The 19760-nt window shown below is 37.8% G+C and overlaps 1 protein-coding gene across 11 annotated transcripts in view; it reads left to right on the top strand.

Moving 5' to 3' along the window:
• LOC129746114 (serine/threonine-protein kinase 10) overlaps window positions 1-19760 on the top strand; it is a 157329-nt gene that overhangs the window by 121110 nt on the left and 16459 nt on the right. For 4 of the 11 annotated variants that reach the window (XM_055739586.1, XM_055739583.1, XM_055739585.1 and 1 more), the window contains exons 4-16: window positions 4516-4714; window positions 4781-5091; window positions 5160-5303; window positions 5421-5462; window positions 6311-6386; window positions 6495-8000; window positions 8071-9317; window positions 9476-9721; window positions 9790-9944; window positions 10010-10178; window positions 10244-10350; window positions 10422-10554; window positions 11357-13062. In XM_055739586.1, the coding sequence (XP_055595561.1) occupies window positions 4516-4714; window positions 4781-5091; window positions 5160-5303; window positions 5421-5462; window positions 6311-6386; window positions 6495-8000; window positions 8071-9317; window positions 9476-9721; window positions 9790-9944; window positions 10010-10178; window positions 10244-10350; window positions 10422-10554; window positions 11357-12271 (5250 nt within the window). In that variant the 3' untranslated portion in view covers window positions 12272-13062. Of the gene's footprint in view, window positions 1-4515; window positions 4715-4780; window positions 5092-5159; window positions 5304-5420; window positions 5467-6310; window positions 6387-6494; window positions 8001-8070; window positions 9318-9475; window positions 9722-9789; window positions 9945-10009; window positions 10179-10243; window positions 10351-10421; window positions 10555-11356; window positions 13063-19760 lie in introns of those variants that run through there. The other 7 variants (XM_055739587.1, XM_055739590.1, XM_055739589.1 and 4 more) reach the window with 7 other exon arrangements.

Raw genomic sequence — 19760 nt, 5'->3', positions numbered from 1 at the left:
TCCCCATACAAAATTGAACCGCGTTGCGCTAACTCAGGAATCAACCATATCATTTAAAATTTCACACTGATGCTTGAAAAAACATATGGGAGAAAAAAGTCAATTTTTGCAACGGTCTGATGTACATATAATCTGCTTTCTATAAGTTAGCTTATAAAAGTTTCTGAAAATTTTATGTATACTGTTGAGTCTCTTTGATACCTTATTTTTCCGCTTTTCAACTTGGTTAATCCTCTATTCTATTGAATTAATAATGAAAACGTTTAGAATTTTTATTTTATGGATGTATTTTTATTGATCTGTAATGTATGTAACTATGAAATTTAATGTACGAAATAAGTTTTTTTTTAAATTATAAATATAGTTTGCAATGTTTTACAATTACATTGTTACTTTTTAAATTTGTTTCAAAATTTGCAATTTTAACCCTTCATTTCATGATTTTTTATTTTTCCCTAAAATCACTTCAAACAGTTCAAAATGATGTGTACATCAAGAAAAAAAATTAAAATAAAATACGATTTTTCCGTTTTTCCATACATTAATTGTTGCAAATTTGTTACTTTATGAAACGAAGGATTAATTATAGGGGAGAGTGGGGTATCATTGGTCACTTTTTTTTCTTAGCTTCATAACTTCTTTATTATATAGGATTAAAAGGAAAAAAAGAAATGGAATAGTTTTCTACATTTTCAAGGCATCATTAGGCATTTTTTAATTTTTTTAAATACGTTAATTTCTCGAGTTCTGACTGTTTTAAAAAAAGTTTTTTTTTTATTTTTTAAAAACTGTGGAGAAACGTGGGTCACCTAATCCAAATTGACTAGATAACGTGCAAGGTTTATGAGTTGACCTAAAACTGAAATGTCATAATTTATTTAGTTATTAAAAAACAATTTCAGATGTGAAAATAAAAAAGAGAGTTGTGTATGATCGAATAGTTCCTAATTCCTGGCTCGCGAACGTTTCGGCAAGATTCCTGATATAGGATTTATCTTCGTCTTTATCACATTGGAAAAATGGACAAAATATTTTTCATAACGCTTCATTTGGCATAGGAAAACTTTGCAGATAGGAAAAACGTATTTTTAATTCTGAATGTTTATAAACACTTCAAAATATATTAAAGCTTCTTTAATTCAATCAACAACAAACAAACAAACGTTGAGTGCTGAAAAAATCGAGTTTTGCAATGAGTGGCATACACAATTTTTTGCAAATTCAGAAAATCCATTAATTGACGTACAAGAAGTGCATCTTAACAAATAACCACATGTTAACGACTATGCGAAATGACTGGAAATTTCTGATCTCGTATTTCGAGGACTGTACTTTTGCAGACAAAAAACAGTATGTTTCGATAATTATCGCTTTTCGATACTGTTTTCAGTGTCTAAAAGTTAACTTTTTTGCACTGAATTGCATATAAACAACCATATTATCTTTTGAAAAACATGAGCGATTATATGAATGAGTGAGATAAAAGTTTGTCAAAGTTTAAATTACACTTGAAGATGCATTCATTACTGACGGTAAAACGTCTGGAAACAACATTTTTACTGAGTTCACTGTGGACAAGGGAGTTACACGATTGAACGCCCTCAGAACAATTTTGAATTCGCAGATATGTGGATTTTGTGAGCTTTAGTAACACATTTAATATCTGTAGCTTTTCAAAAAATGATAGAATGTCACATGACGAATGATTGATAGAAAAGTCCAGTTTAACACACCATTTTGGAATATTTTGTTAACATATATTTTTATGAAAATTAGAATCAATTTCGTCTAATTGTTCAATGATTTTTGTGTTATGAAACAACCACAAATCAATGAAATAAGTTGAAAATTTTGCTATATGCCGACGAAAATGGACAATCAAAGTCTCGAAAACCTTTAATTTTTGACCGGGAAAAAACGGAAATTTCAAAATTAAAAAGTTGAGGCCACCCTGTATTGGTGAAGGCACAACAAATCCGAAAATTACCAAGGTTGCCACCCTCCAGAACAGAGAAGTATCGTCAGCAAATAGACGTGGCTTCCCGATTAGATTGAGGTAAGGTAGGTCATTGATGTAGACAAGGAAAAGTAGAGGACCGAGGTTACTGCCTAGGGGTATTCCGACTCTCAACGATTGATGACAGCTGCGAACTCCGTTTATTGCAACGTGCGAATACGGTATTATTGTAAGACCTACTTGTTTTCAGATATTCAACGAGTTGTTCAGTTCGAAAATATATATTTTCATATCTGGAACGGTTTTATTGGCAGTTGAAGAAATGAGCATAAACTACCCAAACAAACCAAGCTACCTAAACCAACCAAAATTTGAAGGCGTGTGCTTTCCAAGTTCCATGTGGGCTGAATAAAGGAACGCCAAAGGGAATTGCTCATTTGCGTTTAAGATGCTATCAAATGATGTCAAGGCATAGGGGAGATGAGGGCATAACGAGCACCCGGGCATAATAAGCACTCCTCTTCCTAAAGAAATACTTAATTTAGCAAATACATGTTCACGAGGAACAGTTTTGTAGTTCTTATGATAATATTTTTTCAGCAAAAAAGAAATCTCCTTCTCATCTTTACGGAAATAGGGGAGATAAGGGCATAATGAGCACCTGGGCATAGTAAGCACTTCTGTTTTCTACAAAAGTACGCATTTTCTTATATAAACTTTCATGAGAAATAGTTTCGTTCTTCCTATAGTATTAATTTTTCATCAAAAAAGAAATCTCCTTATCATCTTTACAGAAATATTAAATAATAACCAGCTAGGTTCTCAAGTGACGAAAATATTATAATTTTCAAGCACCAGGAAATAAGCTTTTTTTTTCTCTGGGAAATTCCGGCTTGCAGTCTATTTTAGAGCAAAAACGATTTTTGTTTTATGTATCCAACGTTTCAATCCGTTTTGGATCTTCTTCAGGATTGAAACGTTGGATACATAAACCAAAAATCGTTTTTGCTCTAAAATAGACTGCAAGCCGGATTTTCCCAGAAAAAACACAAAAATCAGTCGATCCCCAAACATAAAGAAATAAGCTTTCATGATCTTTGAATCATCTTGATCAATAATGTACGCTCTACAAAATGATTTACACATTGTTCCTCAATTTTCACCATTATTAGTTTTTTTTTTGATTTTTCAGTAAAATCAATTTTACTTTTTACTTTAATTTGTTGACTCGGGGCGAACAGGGCACAATTAATCGGGGCACGATGAGCGTTTTCTGCCACAGCATCCAGCAGCGAATTCAGCTCGATGTAGTCAACTGAATGATAGAGCTACAGCTTCATCAGTTCACATCTGACGATTTGGCCTATTGGTAAGATGTTGGAGAAGTTATCAGAAGACTCAAGTTCGATTCCTGGTCGAGAAGATTTTTTTTTCATTTACCATTCATGATCGATTATTTTGATTTTTGTATTAAACGGCTAGTAGCAGTTTGACGGGTGATGCAAAGCACCAAAAACATAATGTATGAGTATGTTCGAATTGTTTGTATTCTACAAACAGTCATACATTATTTTAGTATTGCTTTGTTTGATGGATCTACGCCTCATCGTTTAATCACTGACCACACTGACATGACACTTAGAACAAAAATTCAACCATTTTCTGTCTAATTTTTTGTTGTCAGATTTTGAAGGTTCGCAATACCGACGGCAGGTGGCGAACCTGAAAGATTTGACAAAAAATGCCCAGTAGGAAAAATGGTCCTGTTTAGCACGATTTTATCGTAGAAATTGCGTGTTTTATTTTAAAAGTTGAGTGGCATTTCCTTACTGGGATAGCATTTCTTCAAATCGATCGATGCGCACTCTGGAATCGACATTGCGCACTGTTGGGAAAATTATCCAGAAAACGAAATCGAGTGTCCAGTCAGTATGGTCAGTGGTTTAATGTGAAATGCATCGATCATTAATGGTGAATGAAAAAAAAATCACCTCGAACAAGAATCGAACTGGAGTCTACTGATTACCTCTCCGACATATAACCAATAAGCCAAATCGTCAGATGAAACTTTTTTTTCTGGGATTTTCATCCTGTTGGATGATTCATCCCTAACAGATGAAACTAGTCAAGCTGTAGCTCTAAAATTCAGTTGACTTTGTCGAGTTGAATTCGCTGCTAGATTCTACGGCACCAAACGCTCATCGTGTCCCGATTTATGGTTCTAACACTGTCCCATGGGGAAGGTTCTCATTACGCCCCTACAGTGACTGATTTTCAACTTTCGCCAAAAAAATTCAATATGCATTTTTAAACGTTTTTATCTACCTTTTCAAATTTCAGCCAGTTAGGAAATAGACTTTTTTTAGTGTCTTAACACGAAACAATGATGCAACTCACCTGTTATAGCTGTTTTCTACGGTTAAATAAGCGTCCTTTTTAAGGTGACCATCATACCCTCATCTCCCCTAATGCTGCATTAATTCGAACAGAGCTCCCAATTTCAAAACATCTTCTCTTTATCTAAATTCATTTTTTCTGTTTTGTTTTTTTCCTTACAGATGCTGATAGAATATTGTGATGGCGGTGCCTTAGATAGTATTATGGTTGAGCTGGAGAAACCACTGACGGAGCAACAGATTGCGTACGTGTGCAAGCACATGTGCGAAGGACTGAACCATCTGCATAAGAATAAGGTAATCCATCGAGATCTTAAGGCTGGTAACGTGCTACTGACGATGGATGGCGGCGTCAAGCTAGGTAAGACGGAAATGAACTTGGATGAGATACATGTGGGTTCTAATAATCTATTAATTTGTTTAACAGCGGATTTCGGAGTGTCGGCCAAGAACAAACACACCCTGCAGAAGCACGACACCTTCATCGGAACGCCCTACTGGATGGCACCGGAGCTGGTGTTGTGCGAAACGTTTCGAGACAATCCGTACGATTTCAAGGTAGACATTTGGTCCCTGGGCATCACGTTGATCGAGCTGGCCCAGATGGAACCTCCGAACAGTGAAATGTCCCCGATGCGGGTTCTGCTCAAAATCCAGAAGAGTGATCCACCCAAATTGGATCAGCCATCAAAGTGGTCCAAAGCCTTCAATGAGTTCCTGGCGAAAGCATTGGTGAAGGTAGGGTTCAGAATAGATAAACTTTGTTAGAATCTTTGACTTATGATTCTTATTTACGTTTCAAACAGGACCCACAACAAAGGCCATCAACGGATGTTTTGCTGAGTCTACCGTTTATCAGTCCCAACTTGGATTCCAAACCCATTAAGGATCTGCTGCTAGAGTATAAAGCAGATGTGGTGGAAGAAGAGTTGGTGGATGAAGAGGCAGAGGTAATTTATCATTTTCATTCCTCAATTTTGGTATTTGGTGAAATTAACCCACGAACGATGTATCTTCTCTGATTGCACGCTGCTCGATAACCAAAATATCGCATATAAATCATATAGAAAGCTAAAAGACAGGCGAAGCGTAGATCACTCTATCAGAGGGTTGGTAAGTTTGTCAGACTAGAGCGTTTGATACCACTGAAAAGAGACACTGGTTTGTTCGAAAAGCGCGATCATTTAGAGTGTCGTATCTCTCTTTTTCAAATACGTTAGTTGATTGCTCGTAAGTGTTTGCCGCTGCCTTCTGCCGCTCTGTGACGATTGGTAATATCGATGTTTTTATGTGATACGTAGTCAAACGCAAAACGGAGGAAAAAAACGCACAGCGCGTCCGAAAAAAAAGACGGACCCGGTGTAAATTAATTCCGTTGTCTTTAAAATACACATTCGTGCCATTTCGAGCATTTTTCTCATTCTCTCTGTTCCGTAGCAAAACGAATGTGCATATAGCGTGTAAACTTCTAGTCTGGCAATTGTTCACTAGTTTGTAGCGACTGTTACCATTTTGTTTATTTTTTAATCGTAGACGTTCAGTTTAGATTAGGTTTCTTTTTACTCTTTGTTTTGTCATATTTTTGATGATCAAATTACTGTGTACGTCATTATCGAATATAATTGGATTCCGGGGCGCTAGCCAAACACCATTCATGCTACACCATAAAAAAACAAGTAACCTCATCAAAAGCCTTCACATCACTGGTACCACTTTGCACCCGTAAAATAATTACACTGATCAAACACCCTGAAAACTGGAATCCAATATAATCTAATTGATTTAGTTGCTCTATTAAGTTTTACAGCTTAGGGTTTTTTTTCTTTCCTGTATTGTTTGTTTCGATTTTCCATCCCGATGATTATGTAGCTGAATCGATTATTGATTGTGTGCGTATTTTGTTTCTTCTCTTTTCCTTTTTCTCCGTCGCGCAATGGATTTGTTCGAACCTCAACAGGAACCCCGCAATTCTGCGCTACCACTCGATCTGGACGATGACTCTTCGTCACTACAAAGTCAAGAAACCTTTAAACGTAAGTGTAGTTTCAATTTGACATATCTACCTAGAATCTAGAAATAAAAAAAAAAATTTCCATTTCCATTTACCTTGCCAGAAAACTACAATAAGTCTTTTTATCAAGTTCCAGATACACCCACATCCCTATCGAAATCGTCCAGAGATTCGAAAGAGTCTACCCCCGTTCCTGTTGAAGACGAAAGCAGAGCGAAGCCGTTGCCAGCGGCTGCAGCCAGCAATAGTAATGCCACAGCACAATCGCAACCGCCGGCAACTGCGGCAACCACAACAACACCACCAACACCTACGAAAGCAACGATTGTGGCTAGTGATAGTAATAGTTATGTACAAAGTGATGCCAAGAAATCACCAACGTCTGTTCCTGCTCCAGTGCTACCGCAGCAAACAGCAGCCGCCCAGTCGCGGAATGCCACATCGGCCAAACATGATTCAGCGGAGACTGTGGAGTCCGTTGCCAATACGAGTGGCAACAGCAGTAGTAGTAGTAGTAGTAGCTCTAGCCATTCAGAGGTTGAAAAGAAAGGTGTCATCAAGAAGGAGAAAGGTCCGGCACCTCCGCCACCGCAAACTCCTTCATCTCCGAGTAGTAGAAACGCACCAGGTAACCTGGTGGTTGGCTCGTCAACTCAAACGAATGTTCCTCCAACTCCACCTGAAACACCGCAAACACCTGGAACGAAGGGTGTCGATCGGCCAGACAACATTACCGCATCCAAAACGTCCCCCGTGCAACCGGTTATTTCTCGACAAACTAGCACTGATGATATCCTGAAATCGCCAAAGAAGGATTACGCTCCTTCGCCACCGAAAGTATCTCCGTCTACTAAAGATAGTCCTGCATCTACTCCAGCACCTTTGCCGAGTGATGCCGTTGTCGTAAAGAGTCCCGCAAAGCGAAGGATCAATTCTAATGAGCTACGATCGAATGATTTTGATGAACCCAAAGACCTAACATCACCTGCTGCCATTCCAAAATCCTCACCAGAGTTCGAAGACGAGCAAGATCAGCCGTATCACCTGTACCACCCAATCCCTCCACCGCTGCTGCCGGATGACGAAATTCGAATAACATCGACGCCAAACAGCAAGATCAACAGTAACAATACCCAGACTACAATAACGATCAACAACGACACTGTGCTAGCGGACCCCTCCAATAGTCTTGCCACTAATGTAAGCCAGGTAACAGTGGTTACGAGTCATCCACCAGTGATTATTGATAATTCTGTGGTTCCATCCGGATCTTCGTCGTCTGCTTCGTCCACGAAATCTTTCGGATCGTCGCAGCGAAGAGCACAGCAACAACAGCGGGTGATAACGCCAAAGGACGGAAGCAGTGAAGTGGTGATCGTTTCCAATGAACTTAACAGAACTCACGTCAACGAATCGTCCACCGATGACGATTTCCAGTCGCTGGATAGTTTGGAAAATCTTTCTCCCAAATACCGAAAACAACAGCGAGAACTACAACGTTCAGGTTCCGGACAAATAGCTCGAAAGTTGGACGAAAGTGAGGTTTTGATTGTCAGTTCCAGTTACGTGGGTGATCAAGATCAAGAGCATCGGTTGTCAGAGCAAGATGATTTCATCAATGATGAATTGTTTATAGGTGAGTTTCGCTAGTTTCAAAGTATGGTTTCGTTTCGTGAAGGTTACCTTTTGTGTTTGTTTTCTTTCAGGTAATAATCATAACAACAGTAAACTGTTGGACACTAGTCACGTTTCAGTGGTCACGGTGGGAGAGGAAGAGATCAAGGTGAAGGATTCCTCGCACCATGCCCACCAGATCAATAACAGCCACCATCACCTGCATCAACAACTAAATCACCTGCATAATCACCACGATTCCATTAGCGATCTGTCTAATGTGAGCTGTGGCCCGAGCGAGTCTAGCGACGATGTGAAGGTCATGGATGGTGCACTAAACCATCCGGCAGCGGTGATACATCCAGGTGGTACCACGAGTACGAGTAGCGTCAGTACTGGTAGCACCGTAACGGCAGCAGGAGGCGGGGGAAGTTTCACGCAGCGATCTCCCTCGGGATCATCGATTTCATCACCACCACTCAGGAGTGCTGGTGGATCTAGTAATAAGCTAAATGGTGACTTCAATCGAAGTCGAGAAGATGTCAGTATAATAGTAAATAAGCGAAAAATAGTGGACAAGCATAGGATTTCCCCCGATAGTAGTGTTGGTTCGATGGATGGTGGTGGGTCGGTCAGATCGGCTAGTACCCCCTTGCATCTGTTCCATCATCCGCAACAGCAACATCTTCACAGCCCACATCAGCAGCAACACGTCACTGGTGGTGGCAAACACATGGATCGTAGTGATGCCGAAAGTATAGCTACTACAACTAGTCACGACAGCCGAGAACAATCGGTTGACGAAGAAGTAACGTTGCGGCGGAAGCCTCCAGTGGTCGACACCGAGGAGGACAAGGTTCCACCAATCATCGCTACTACCAACAACAAACCCAAGTCAAATCAGCGAAACTTCAGCAAGGAGGAGATCCATCTGCAAAACCTCAAGAAAAAGACACGTAAGCGGACGAGAAAATTCGAAATTGACGGAGTCCAAGTCACGACAACGACGAGCAAGGTTATCTACAGCGATGAGGACAGCAACAAACTTTACGACGATCACCTGTTCCGAAAGCAAGAGCTTCGTGAGTTAAAAATGCTACAGAAGCAGGAGAAGAAACAGTTCTACGAACTGCAACAGAAGGAATCCGTTGCCAAAGAGCAGCAGGAGAAAAAGTTCGAACAGGAACGCCTCCAACTTGAACGCACATTTGAAGCCGACATGGATGTGTTGGCGCGGCAACACCGACAGACGGTGGAAAAGTACGAACAGCAACAAGAGACTGAGCTTAGGAATACTTCCAAGAAAATTCGTGCGGAACAGGAACGTGATTTGAAGCTGGTGAGTAATTTAACATTTCTCATTACATACATTACATACAAGCTATTAGTTTTTCATCGGTATTTTAAGTTATTGCCAATTTCAAAACGCTCATCTACATTCTAGTTCTCCTCAGTTTCTAAACCTAGCTAATATTTCTTCTTTTCGCACAAAAACAGTTCCGCGACAGCCTGAAGCAGGAGATTCGGTTGCTCAAGCAGGAGGTTGACCTACTACCCAAAGAGAAGCGAAAAGACGAGTTCCGGAAGCGTAAAATGGCCATGGAAATCGAACACGAGGAACGGGAGAAGAACTTCCTGTCGACTCTGTCTGAGAACCACGAGCTGGCGCTGCGACGGATCAGCGAAATCTACCGGGAGAAGCTGTCCGCCGCGGACAAGGGCTACCTGCAACAGAAGCAAACGGTAAGCTGTTTTACCTATATAAGGTCAACGAAAAGATTAGACTTATGGATTTTATTGGTTTGAATCAGGCAATGCGAACCCGAGAGGCTATGCTTTGGGAGCTGGAGGAGAAACATATCCACGATAAACATCAGTTGGCGAAGCGGCACGTGAAGGATCTTTGCTTCATGCAGCGGCACCAGATGATCATTCGCCACGAAAAAGAACTGGACCAAATCAAGAGGTACATTTGAATGATAGTGATTCAAAGTCACTACGGTTAATTTAATGTAAATTTTCAAATTTCAGAATGATTTCTCGCAAAGAGGAAGAACTGTTGAAGCGGCAAACAATTGAAAGGCGAGCTCTGCCCAAACGGATTCGTGCCGAACGGAAGGCTCGGGATATGATGTTCCGTGAATCGCTACGGATATCGATGACCACGGACCCCGAGCTGGAAAGGGAGAAGCTAAAGAAGGTTTGTTCTACTTCTGTTTTTTTGTAACTCTCCTAATGATTTTCTAATATGCATTTTCAAATCAGTTCCAGGAGCAGGAAAAGAAACGTTACACACAGGAGCAGATCCGATTCGAAACTAAGCACAGTAAGCAGCTGGAAGAGTTGCGAGCTACCTCAGATGGTTCCATTCGGTGTGTCTAAGATTTCTTTTTGAAAAATAATATCAAAGTTACTAATTTCAATCTTAATTTCCATCTAACAGAGAATTGGAACAATTGCAAAACGAAAAGCGCAAACAGTTGCTGGAGCACGAATCGGCCAAACTGCGCGAGTGTGACGAGGCCCTGCAGAAGGAGCTGCGCGAATGGAAGTCCCAGCTGCTCCCGAGGAAACAGGTAAGTTTGTCTAGGAGGATCTCTTTCCGTTACTTACATGAAGAGAAGAGAGTTTAGAACTAACCTGAATAATTAATTATAGAAGCGTTGATACGAGCTATAAATGCACTGTTGTACAACAGTGATCAATTGTACCATAGTAATAAATGATTTTTTGTAGCTAGATGATTGATTATCGGAAAGATCAACTGTTTGAAATTATATAGGCTTTTGTTTATAGTTTTAACAAGGTCAGATATCGAATTGATCTATTTCATTCATTAAAATTTTTGACTTTTTCGCGTAAAAATACATGTACTTCAGATTGACAATTCTCATTAACGATACAGAAATACTTACCCAATAAATGCTCAGGCAAAAGCCAATTCTAATACCGAGAAAAAGCCAATGCTGTTTCAAGATTAAAAAACTCTAAGTTTAAAAAAAAGGAAAACTAAAAGGTGATTTTCCTAGCTATATTATCATTATACGTTTCGTTGTAGGCTATAACTTCACTATTTCAAAGATATGTAAAATACAGACAATTCGATATCCAACCTGTCATATTGCATGCGATTGAATTGACGAAATTAACTAATTGCATTTTGTAGCAACCCCAAATGACCAAATAGTGTACATTATAGTGTTCTAACTAACCAAACATTTTTAACGATAATATTTTTTTCGTTTGTTTCCTTTCTCTAACGCTTGCGTACTTGGTTTGGATAATTATCAACTTCTTCCCTGTCAAATGTGCGATTACAAAACTGATGTGTGCTCGGGGTTTTTGCAAATGCAAATGACAAAACGGCAAAACCCTCAGGCTATAAAGAAAGAGCTCGATCAGCAGTTGGACCAGTACGAGCACAAATGGGGCCCAGTAGATCGACGTGAATTCGACGGTGAATTTGTGGTTCCGCCGGAAATTCGGAATCGTACCAATTCCCTCAATACCCGTTCCCTACGTCTGCACGGTGGGCTGCTTAGCATTTCCCGATCCCGTACCTTCCTTTCCCTTCCGGTGGCTAATGGCCGCAACAGCATACACAGTTCGGTACCGGACTTAAGTCGTTCCCTTCCTAACACGCCAAACACGGCCCACAAATTAGCGGTAGCGTCTTCCTATGATTCGGTTTTGGAGGAAAACGAAAACGAAAATTTAGCTCCATATCAGGCAGGTCCTATCGAGGGGCAATCGGCTATCAAATACGTGTTTACCGACGATGGTGTACATTTGCGTCGAAAGTCGGAAGATTTACTCTCCGGAAAGAGAACTAAGCTTCCAGTTAAGAACAAAAATTATCGCGAAAATGGAGCAGGCTCACGATATGTACCGAGTATGCCTCCCCTTCAGAATCATTCTAGACAAAATTCAGAACCTAGTAACAGAATTATTCCAATTCGGGTTAATCCAGTTAAAAAACCGGGAAATATTTTCGAAGCAATGACGAATAGAACCACAATTAGTGGTGGGGCGACGACATATGGCGGTGGAACCATGCCTAGAACTAGTAACTCCGGGTGGGGCAACAGTCGTTTAGGTGCCAATAACTGTTCTTCCGATGCTAATATAAATAAGTTAACGACTTTTGGTTCGGCCAGAGGTGGAGCTCCACTGCAACAAAATTCCGATGCTCGCAATTCTGATGCATCAGGTGTTCCAAACTCCGGATTGAAACTTTCCCCGTCCACCCCCATATTGTTATCACCTGGTAAAGATACCGATTCCGCCGCTTAGAAAAATGTTCCCTCATTAATGTAGCGTCCATATTAAAATATAAACTAGTCAAATAGTGTGATAAAAAATCGTGATTTTTTTCATTAGGACCTCAACCTCAGGCAGCCGAAACTGTGTATTCCTTATATTGTATCCAAATAATCCATCCTTCCGGTTAAAATACCACGAACAAAAAAACCACAACATACTACATCGAAATCCTTCCTTCGTCATATTGAAAGGAGCTATACTCATCCCCACAAGTCGAAAAAAGCACCCATTAATAAAAACGATTGAGCGCACTACTTCTATGGGAGCACCCAGTCTTTGTGTTAACCCTGGAGCACAAACTTGAACTGTTACTAACGGCTCTATAAAAAAACCATCGTTGTCGAAATGGTATTTTCAACGTACTAACAACTATCTACTTACTAACAACCATCACATCGCAACTCTGCAGTCATCTAACCTGGCCGTGTGTGTCCGCGTACGCCTCGGCGATAAAACCAAACCACATATTAGCTCAATCTATTTATCAACGTGTAACGTCTTGGTGGCTCAAATATTTGCACTTTGCCAAAAACCCGCACCCTCTTCTAATAGCGCCTCTAGGAGGTAGTTTCCGTTGCCGGACAAAGTGCAACAACATATATCCATTCGTTTTCTCGATTGGCTGTTGAAAGGTTGCTTTCGAGTAAAAAGCAGCAAGCAGCAGCACCTAAGTTTGCTCGAGCTAATGCATAAACAAGAACAACTCGCTGAGCCCAACCCCCTGGGGGTACCGACCATATATAGCAGAGGCGCCGGAAAAGGTTGGTTCCTTTCGGGTTTATTTCATTTGGGATTTTTTTTTATTTTCAAAAACAATTACTTACCTACATGTTTCATCTAGTTGGGAAGATATTTGTTTTATTCGTTCGCAAACATTCATGTGTTTTTCGTCAAGGGATCATCGGAGCTGGCGATCTAGATTGTATGGTTTGTTGTCACTTCGTAAATATTCCGTTGTTAAGGTGCTAACTAATGCGGATGTCGTGTTTTTGTTGTCCATAGTTTTTTGTTACATGTTAGATATATTTAGCCTAAGCACTTTGGAACTTACTGGGAAAATAATTTTTATCAAATTGCATAAACTGAAACTTATTTTGCGAGTCACGTGACGAGACTTGACAAATTTTATCATCTAGTGCTAGGAATCCCTAAGGATGGAAGCGTTAGTTTCAAAGAGCTACGTATTCCTTATTTCGTATTCCTTGCATTTAGTTGAATGTTGAAGAAATCCATTAACCTATATTAAAATCTCTGTAGCTCTGGTGTTATTCGATACTAATCGTAAGCTTACGTAAATCCTAAAGGTATAGCCTTTCAACACCAACGAGGAACGAATTGTTAAATCCTCTGTCAAAATTTTATCTATACAGCATCATCGTTTAAAACACGCATCAATTCAACCAAAAATAAAGTTGTCTGGTTTTGATATGTAAACTTAACCTTGCAACCTGTTCGTAAAATTTCCGTTCAAATTTATTTCGGGGATGTTTAACCTGCACGCTCTTTTATTTTAACTCAAAATTAAGTACGACCGAGGTTCAAAACATAGTTCGATTCCATGAACTTAAAGTTAAGTACCCTTTTTCCTCCTTGCGATGGTTCAAAATGGAGTTCGAACTGCGAACTCAAAATTGATCCTTTTTTTTCCTTCGGCGAGGGAGCAAAGATGAGTTCGACCTTATGAACTAAAAATTGAACTCTCTTTGTTGGACTGAAAACACTTAGCGAGTTCAGTTCGAACTGGAACAGCAACCAACGAACACGTCGCAAAATTTTGTCGTTCCGGAACAATTACCGGAAGACTATGAAGGAACTTCATAATGGAATGCATGATCACCGTGTCAGCGTAAAATTCTGTCCGTCATTGTCATCATACGGTGAGCGGCTTGGAATGTCCGGAAACTTCCGGATGTTGTTTACTTCCCGTAGGAAATAACATCCGGAAGTTTTCTTCGACTGGGAGTGTCACCGCTCTCTTCAATTGCAATGCAATGTACCGGAACAGCAACATCTGGGTACAACAAATTTTAATCATCCTTTAATTCCCTGAAAATAAGCTACCCTCGAAAAAAAGGATAAATTCGAGTTCGGCTGCCGAACTTAGTATTGAGTATGCCTGTCAGAACTTAGTTTTGCTATTGCCCAGACAAACTCAAAGTTGAGGGATGCCACTGAAGTGCGGTTTTGAACCAAAACTACTTAATTTTGAGTTTAAAAAAAAAAGAGCGTGTGTAGTTTGCTGGCGTTCCCCTGTTCGCAAATGTAGACCGATTTTGGTGATATTAAATTGTTTGAGTAAAGAGATAGGCGATGATAAGCTCGAGTTTTCCATTGAATAAGAAAAAAAAAACATTCAGCAAAGCATGACCACGGTGGCTCTCATGGAACGATTTTATGTATCGAAAATAAGCATCGTTAATTTTTGCACCTTTCGAAAGCTGGGACGACTTTGCCCTCTCATTTGAGCCTAAATTTGAAATAATCCACCGGGGGGTCCAGAACATTTTTTTTTTTTGAAGATTTTTTAACCTTTTAATGGTTCTTATAAAGTCAAAGTCATACTTATTACTTCGAAAATGCTCGTCTTACTAGTGTAAATTCAACATCATATGTCAAAAACATGATTTAATAGGAAATTTCCCTAACTACAATTTTGTAGAAGACATCAAACTGATAGAAATTGAGAGAAAAGAATGTGAATGTCACAAACAGAGTGATTATAATTTCATTTGAAAAATCTGATAAAAATTCTCACCACTGGTTGTACTGTATTCTACGAGCTTAGTTATTGGTTGGAGAGTGTATAAATGTTGAAAACGGTTTATTTACATTAAACAATCTTTCATATAAAATTGATCAGGATTATCTGAAGTTATGGGCATGGGAATCAAACATAAACCATAGGTTGAATTTTTTTTTATATATGACACTTTATCATGGTTGTGATACCCGTGTCTAAGGTTTTACAATCAATCAAAAGTGAAAGGTATAAAATCATCAAAAAGGATGAAGATTTTGAACAAAGATGTTTGATTTTGAAATCCTGGTGAATTATTTAAAATTTGGGCTGAAATGTAAGAAGAAAAACTAATTTGTTTCCTAGTCCCGAATGTTTGTTCATGAAGTATTCAAACTCACTAAGTTCAAAATATAAATAACTAAATTTTAAAGAAAGGCAGGAGACAGTTTTTCCAGGATAAAACCCTACGAATGCTCATAACTTCAGATAATCCTGATATATTTCATGTAAAAGATTGAAAGATTGAAGAGAACATTTATACACTCTACAATCAATAACTAAGCTCGTAGAATACTTTTTCTGGTCTTAGTACAATCAGTGGTGAGAAGATTTATTAGATTTTTCAAATGAAATAATAACCACTCTGTTTGTGATATTCCAACTCTGAAATTGAGAGAAAATTTGTATCATTTTGATGTCTTCTACAGAATTGTAGTCAGGGAAATTTCCTATTAAATCATGTTTTTGACATATGATGTTGGATTTACGCTAAAGGTAAGACGAGCCTTTTTAACAGTGATGATTTTGATTATTTTGTCTTTAAAAAAAAACTATAAAAAGGTTAAATAATCTTTAAAAAAAAAATAAAACGTTCTAGACCCCTCGTCGGATTATTTCAAATTTGGGTTCAAATGAAAGGGGAAAGTCCCAGTTTTCGAATGGTGCAAAAATTAGCGATGCTAATTTTTTAAAAATAAAGTTTTCTCTCAGAGACGCCGTGTGACATTTCAAAATATTTTTAAATTTATTTGGGAAATAAAATAAAATTGTTTCAGAAACTTGTTTAATGATAAGATGTTCTGTTAAATTAAAGTTTTACTCACATGATTGAATCCGTTTCAATGAACTAAACTTTTCACAAAAACAATTGATCTTTATTGACTAAAATTTTCAGAAACAACAGGAAACTGAAAAAACAGTTAAAGAGTCCTGAAAGTGTATTTCTTCTACAGCATGGGTGGACTAAAGTTTCACCAAAATAGCCTTATTTTGAAGCTACCGGACAGCAGAAAATAATATTTTCATGAAAATTTGGCATCATAGATCTGCCTGTTCGATTCCCACTTGATGATAGCAGTTTTTTTCATGTTTTTGGGATGAATAATCCAATAGGATGAAAATCCTGTAAAATGTTTTTCTTATTTTGCAGAAATGTAGTGGTCATGCATCATTTTGCCCGAGAGATTGAATCTGTATGCCAGTAGTGCTTTTCCAATCATATCATCTTTGGTTTAATGCATCACGGAGAAAAAAGTATAATATTTCTAACAATATTCCGCCTATATTCAACTATATTTATGATTGCTTCTCGACCAACTATAAATCTGAAGATTTCCACATATAATAGGTTATCTGATTGATATTTTGCGTATAACAAGACATATAATAGATTCAACTATAGTTGTAGGATTGATTTTGAACATTCAACTATAAATATAATAGATTCAACTATAACCGTATGATTGACGTTGTGAACTCAACAATAAATAAAGTAAATTCAACTATACTGGTGTAGTTGATTCAACTATAAATATAATAGATTCAATTATATTTCTAAGATTGATATTAAGAGATCAACAATAGATATGGTAGATTCCCACCATATAATAATCTACTTTACAGTTTTTTTTTCGGATGTAGCAAATTATTCTATTACATTTTCACAATTTAAGCATTTATTCAGTAATATTTGGCGAAAAACTCTATCGAGCAATCCGAATATGTCTTCCAGTTAGTCCAGCTAGTTCCAGCTTAAAGATGGCCATCGGTTTTGGTTCTGCCTTGGTGATCTTTTGTTACAGCCTTTTGTCCTGAAATCCGGAAATAACAAATATTATTCAAGCCAATACTTGCCACATTTTGCTTACCTTTATTCCTCAATGCATGCTGTTCCATCGGCTTACAGCAGACTACTACCGTGCCGGGATGTTGATAATATTTTGGATTTACCACCCGGCGGTGTTCTACCGAGCCCATTGTGATGAATGACTAAGCTTCCCTCGACGAGCAGCAATCTGGAGTTTGATATGGTGGTGTCAGAAACCCAGTTCAAAAAGATGGATATTGATGAATAAATTTCCGGTTCTCATGTTTACGTTTCAATCCGTAACTAAAATTAAATTTCTGATGGCACCTGAAACGAAGAGAAAAGAGATTCCCGCAAAGGAATCGGCTTTGTTCGGTCCACCTAAACCCATTTTAATCCGACAGCGACAAATTCCAGAATATTTTTTTGTTTTTTTTGCGCTGCAAATTACACTCTCACATAAAGATACCCAAATCTTGGTTAAAATCCCAACCAGAAATGTATAGTTCAATCTATTATATTTATACATTCAAATCAATCATACAATTGTAGTTTTGTATCATATTCGCAGTTGAATCAATTATATCATCACAGTTGAAATCATTATGTTCATAGTTGATTTTGTGTAAGGTCAATCAGCAGTATGAAGTAGAGTCTTTAATTTTTAAAGTTGAATGCGAAAAAATCTACTACACTTTGATGATTAGTAGAACTAGCTGAAAAAATTGCAACAACAGTTGTCTTTTTTCTCCGTGATGTTTTGCGCATTTTTGGCATTGAGTTAGTGCCGAGCGGCATTAAAATTTTGGAACCTCTTCTTTGGGTGTGCTAGCTTCCCAGCACATGTGGCACGGAAAAAAGCTGTATATTTTTTTATAATTTTTCAATTATGCATGTTTCAAATATGAACTGTACTTTCGAACAACAGATGTGTATTGCGCTGAATTTCCCTTATTTAATTATTCATATCATGCCATTAAAGCGGTTAGAGCTCATAAATGGGTGCGTGGCACTAGTTTGAATTTTGACTGGTTTTTAAAGGCTTCGTGGAGAGAACAATATGATGTAAAACTACTGTAAAATTTAGCACAAAGTTACAGCTAATATTAAAATACACAATTAAACAATCTATTTGTCAAAGTTTAGTAGTTTAGGCTATTCATAGTGAAAAATTTTCTTCATTTGTCAGCATCCATTGAAACCAACGAAATCTTTACTGTAAATATCTCGGGAAAATACGACAATGAAAATATGATATGACAATTTTTGCAAGGTGTTTCCAGATTTTCATCCAATATTATAAGTTGTTCATTTTTTCAGACAGTACTATTAAAAATTTTTTGCAGCTTATTTATGATTTTTCACACATTCTTTCACTACTAATGTTTTTAAAATACTTCATTTGAAATGCAATTAACATTCAATGCATTTTGATGTGCCATGTTAATATATGCTGAAAATAAAAAGTTATGTGGATTTCAAATATATGTAGCTTTTAAAGGAAAATCTTATACCAAATACCTGGATAGTGTCAAATTTTGAAAACAAGAATTCTTTGGATGTTTCTATGGCCACTTTTTGAAAATCCGATTTTATAGTACGCATAACATTTGACAGTTTCAAATTCAAATTAATTTTAAATTATTGAAATTAGTTCAGTTTTGCAACCCTCAGTGATGGAAGTCTTGTTAACTTTAGCATTTATAATTTTAAAATAACTTTCTGAAGAACTTGGTTTGCAAAAGAAAAACTGATTATTCATTTTTGTGCAGCGCTGCCGATTAAATAACGACATCTGAAATGGACATTCGGGAAGCTGTAGGCAGGCACACGTTAGAAATGAGTTTACATTTCTTCAGAACGCTCGCAATCGATACATATGATCACATAATCTTCTTTGCCCTTTTTTAAGGAAAAGTTAGACAACTCAACGGAATACAGAAGTAAAAAATCAGATTTTCCCAAACTATTAGACATTTCTGCAACAAATTGACCCAACCAAAGTTTAAACCTTGAATTAAAAACTAATATATTAGTCATAGCCATTTTTCCATATAACGTTTATCTATATTCAATTTGGTCTGGATAAACACAGTCGTAAAATGTTTCTATTGTAGTAATCAAAATAATAATTTGGTCTAAGAAACAAGCTCTAAATAATTTTTCAAATTATTTTCTACAGCAATCTAAGTAGAAACAGTAAAAACCTGTACCGATTTTCATTAATTAATTAATTTGATTAATCAAAAATCTGTCTGTCATACATACCTAACTATTTTTGAAGAAAAAAATTAAATTAAAAAATAATTTATAATATCATCATTCAGTTATTCTGTTATTCGCTCTGAACATTAAAAAAAATGTTGGTGGCCCGCCAGCCTATCTCATCTCCAAAATTTGGCCCGCCTGTTGAAAAAGTTGGCACTCATGATGAACATGGGTGGCCAAACCATGGCCCGCGGGCCACATGGGGCCCGCGACCAACTGTTTGTGGCCCGCGAAGCTCTTTTGGGAAAACTATATCTATTCTAAGAATTGATCCTTTTTCTTGGTCTGCATATATCATTTGGATAAATATATCTGAAACTACACTAACTAAATTCAAAACAAAGATCTGAAAATCTCTTTGTTGT

The sequence above is a fragment of the Uranotaenia lowii genome, chromosome 2 (assembly GCF_029784155.1).
Source record: "Uranotaenia lowii strain MFRU-FL chromosome 2, ASM2978415v1, whole genome shotgun sequence".
NCBI lineage: Eukaryota > Metazoa > Arthropoda > Insecta > Diptera > Culicidae > Uranotaenia > Uranotaenia lowii.
Note: the sequence above shows the minus strand (reverse complement) of the source record. Positions and strands in the feature narration are given on the sequence as shown.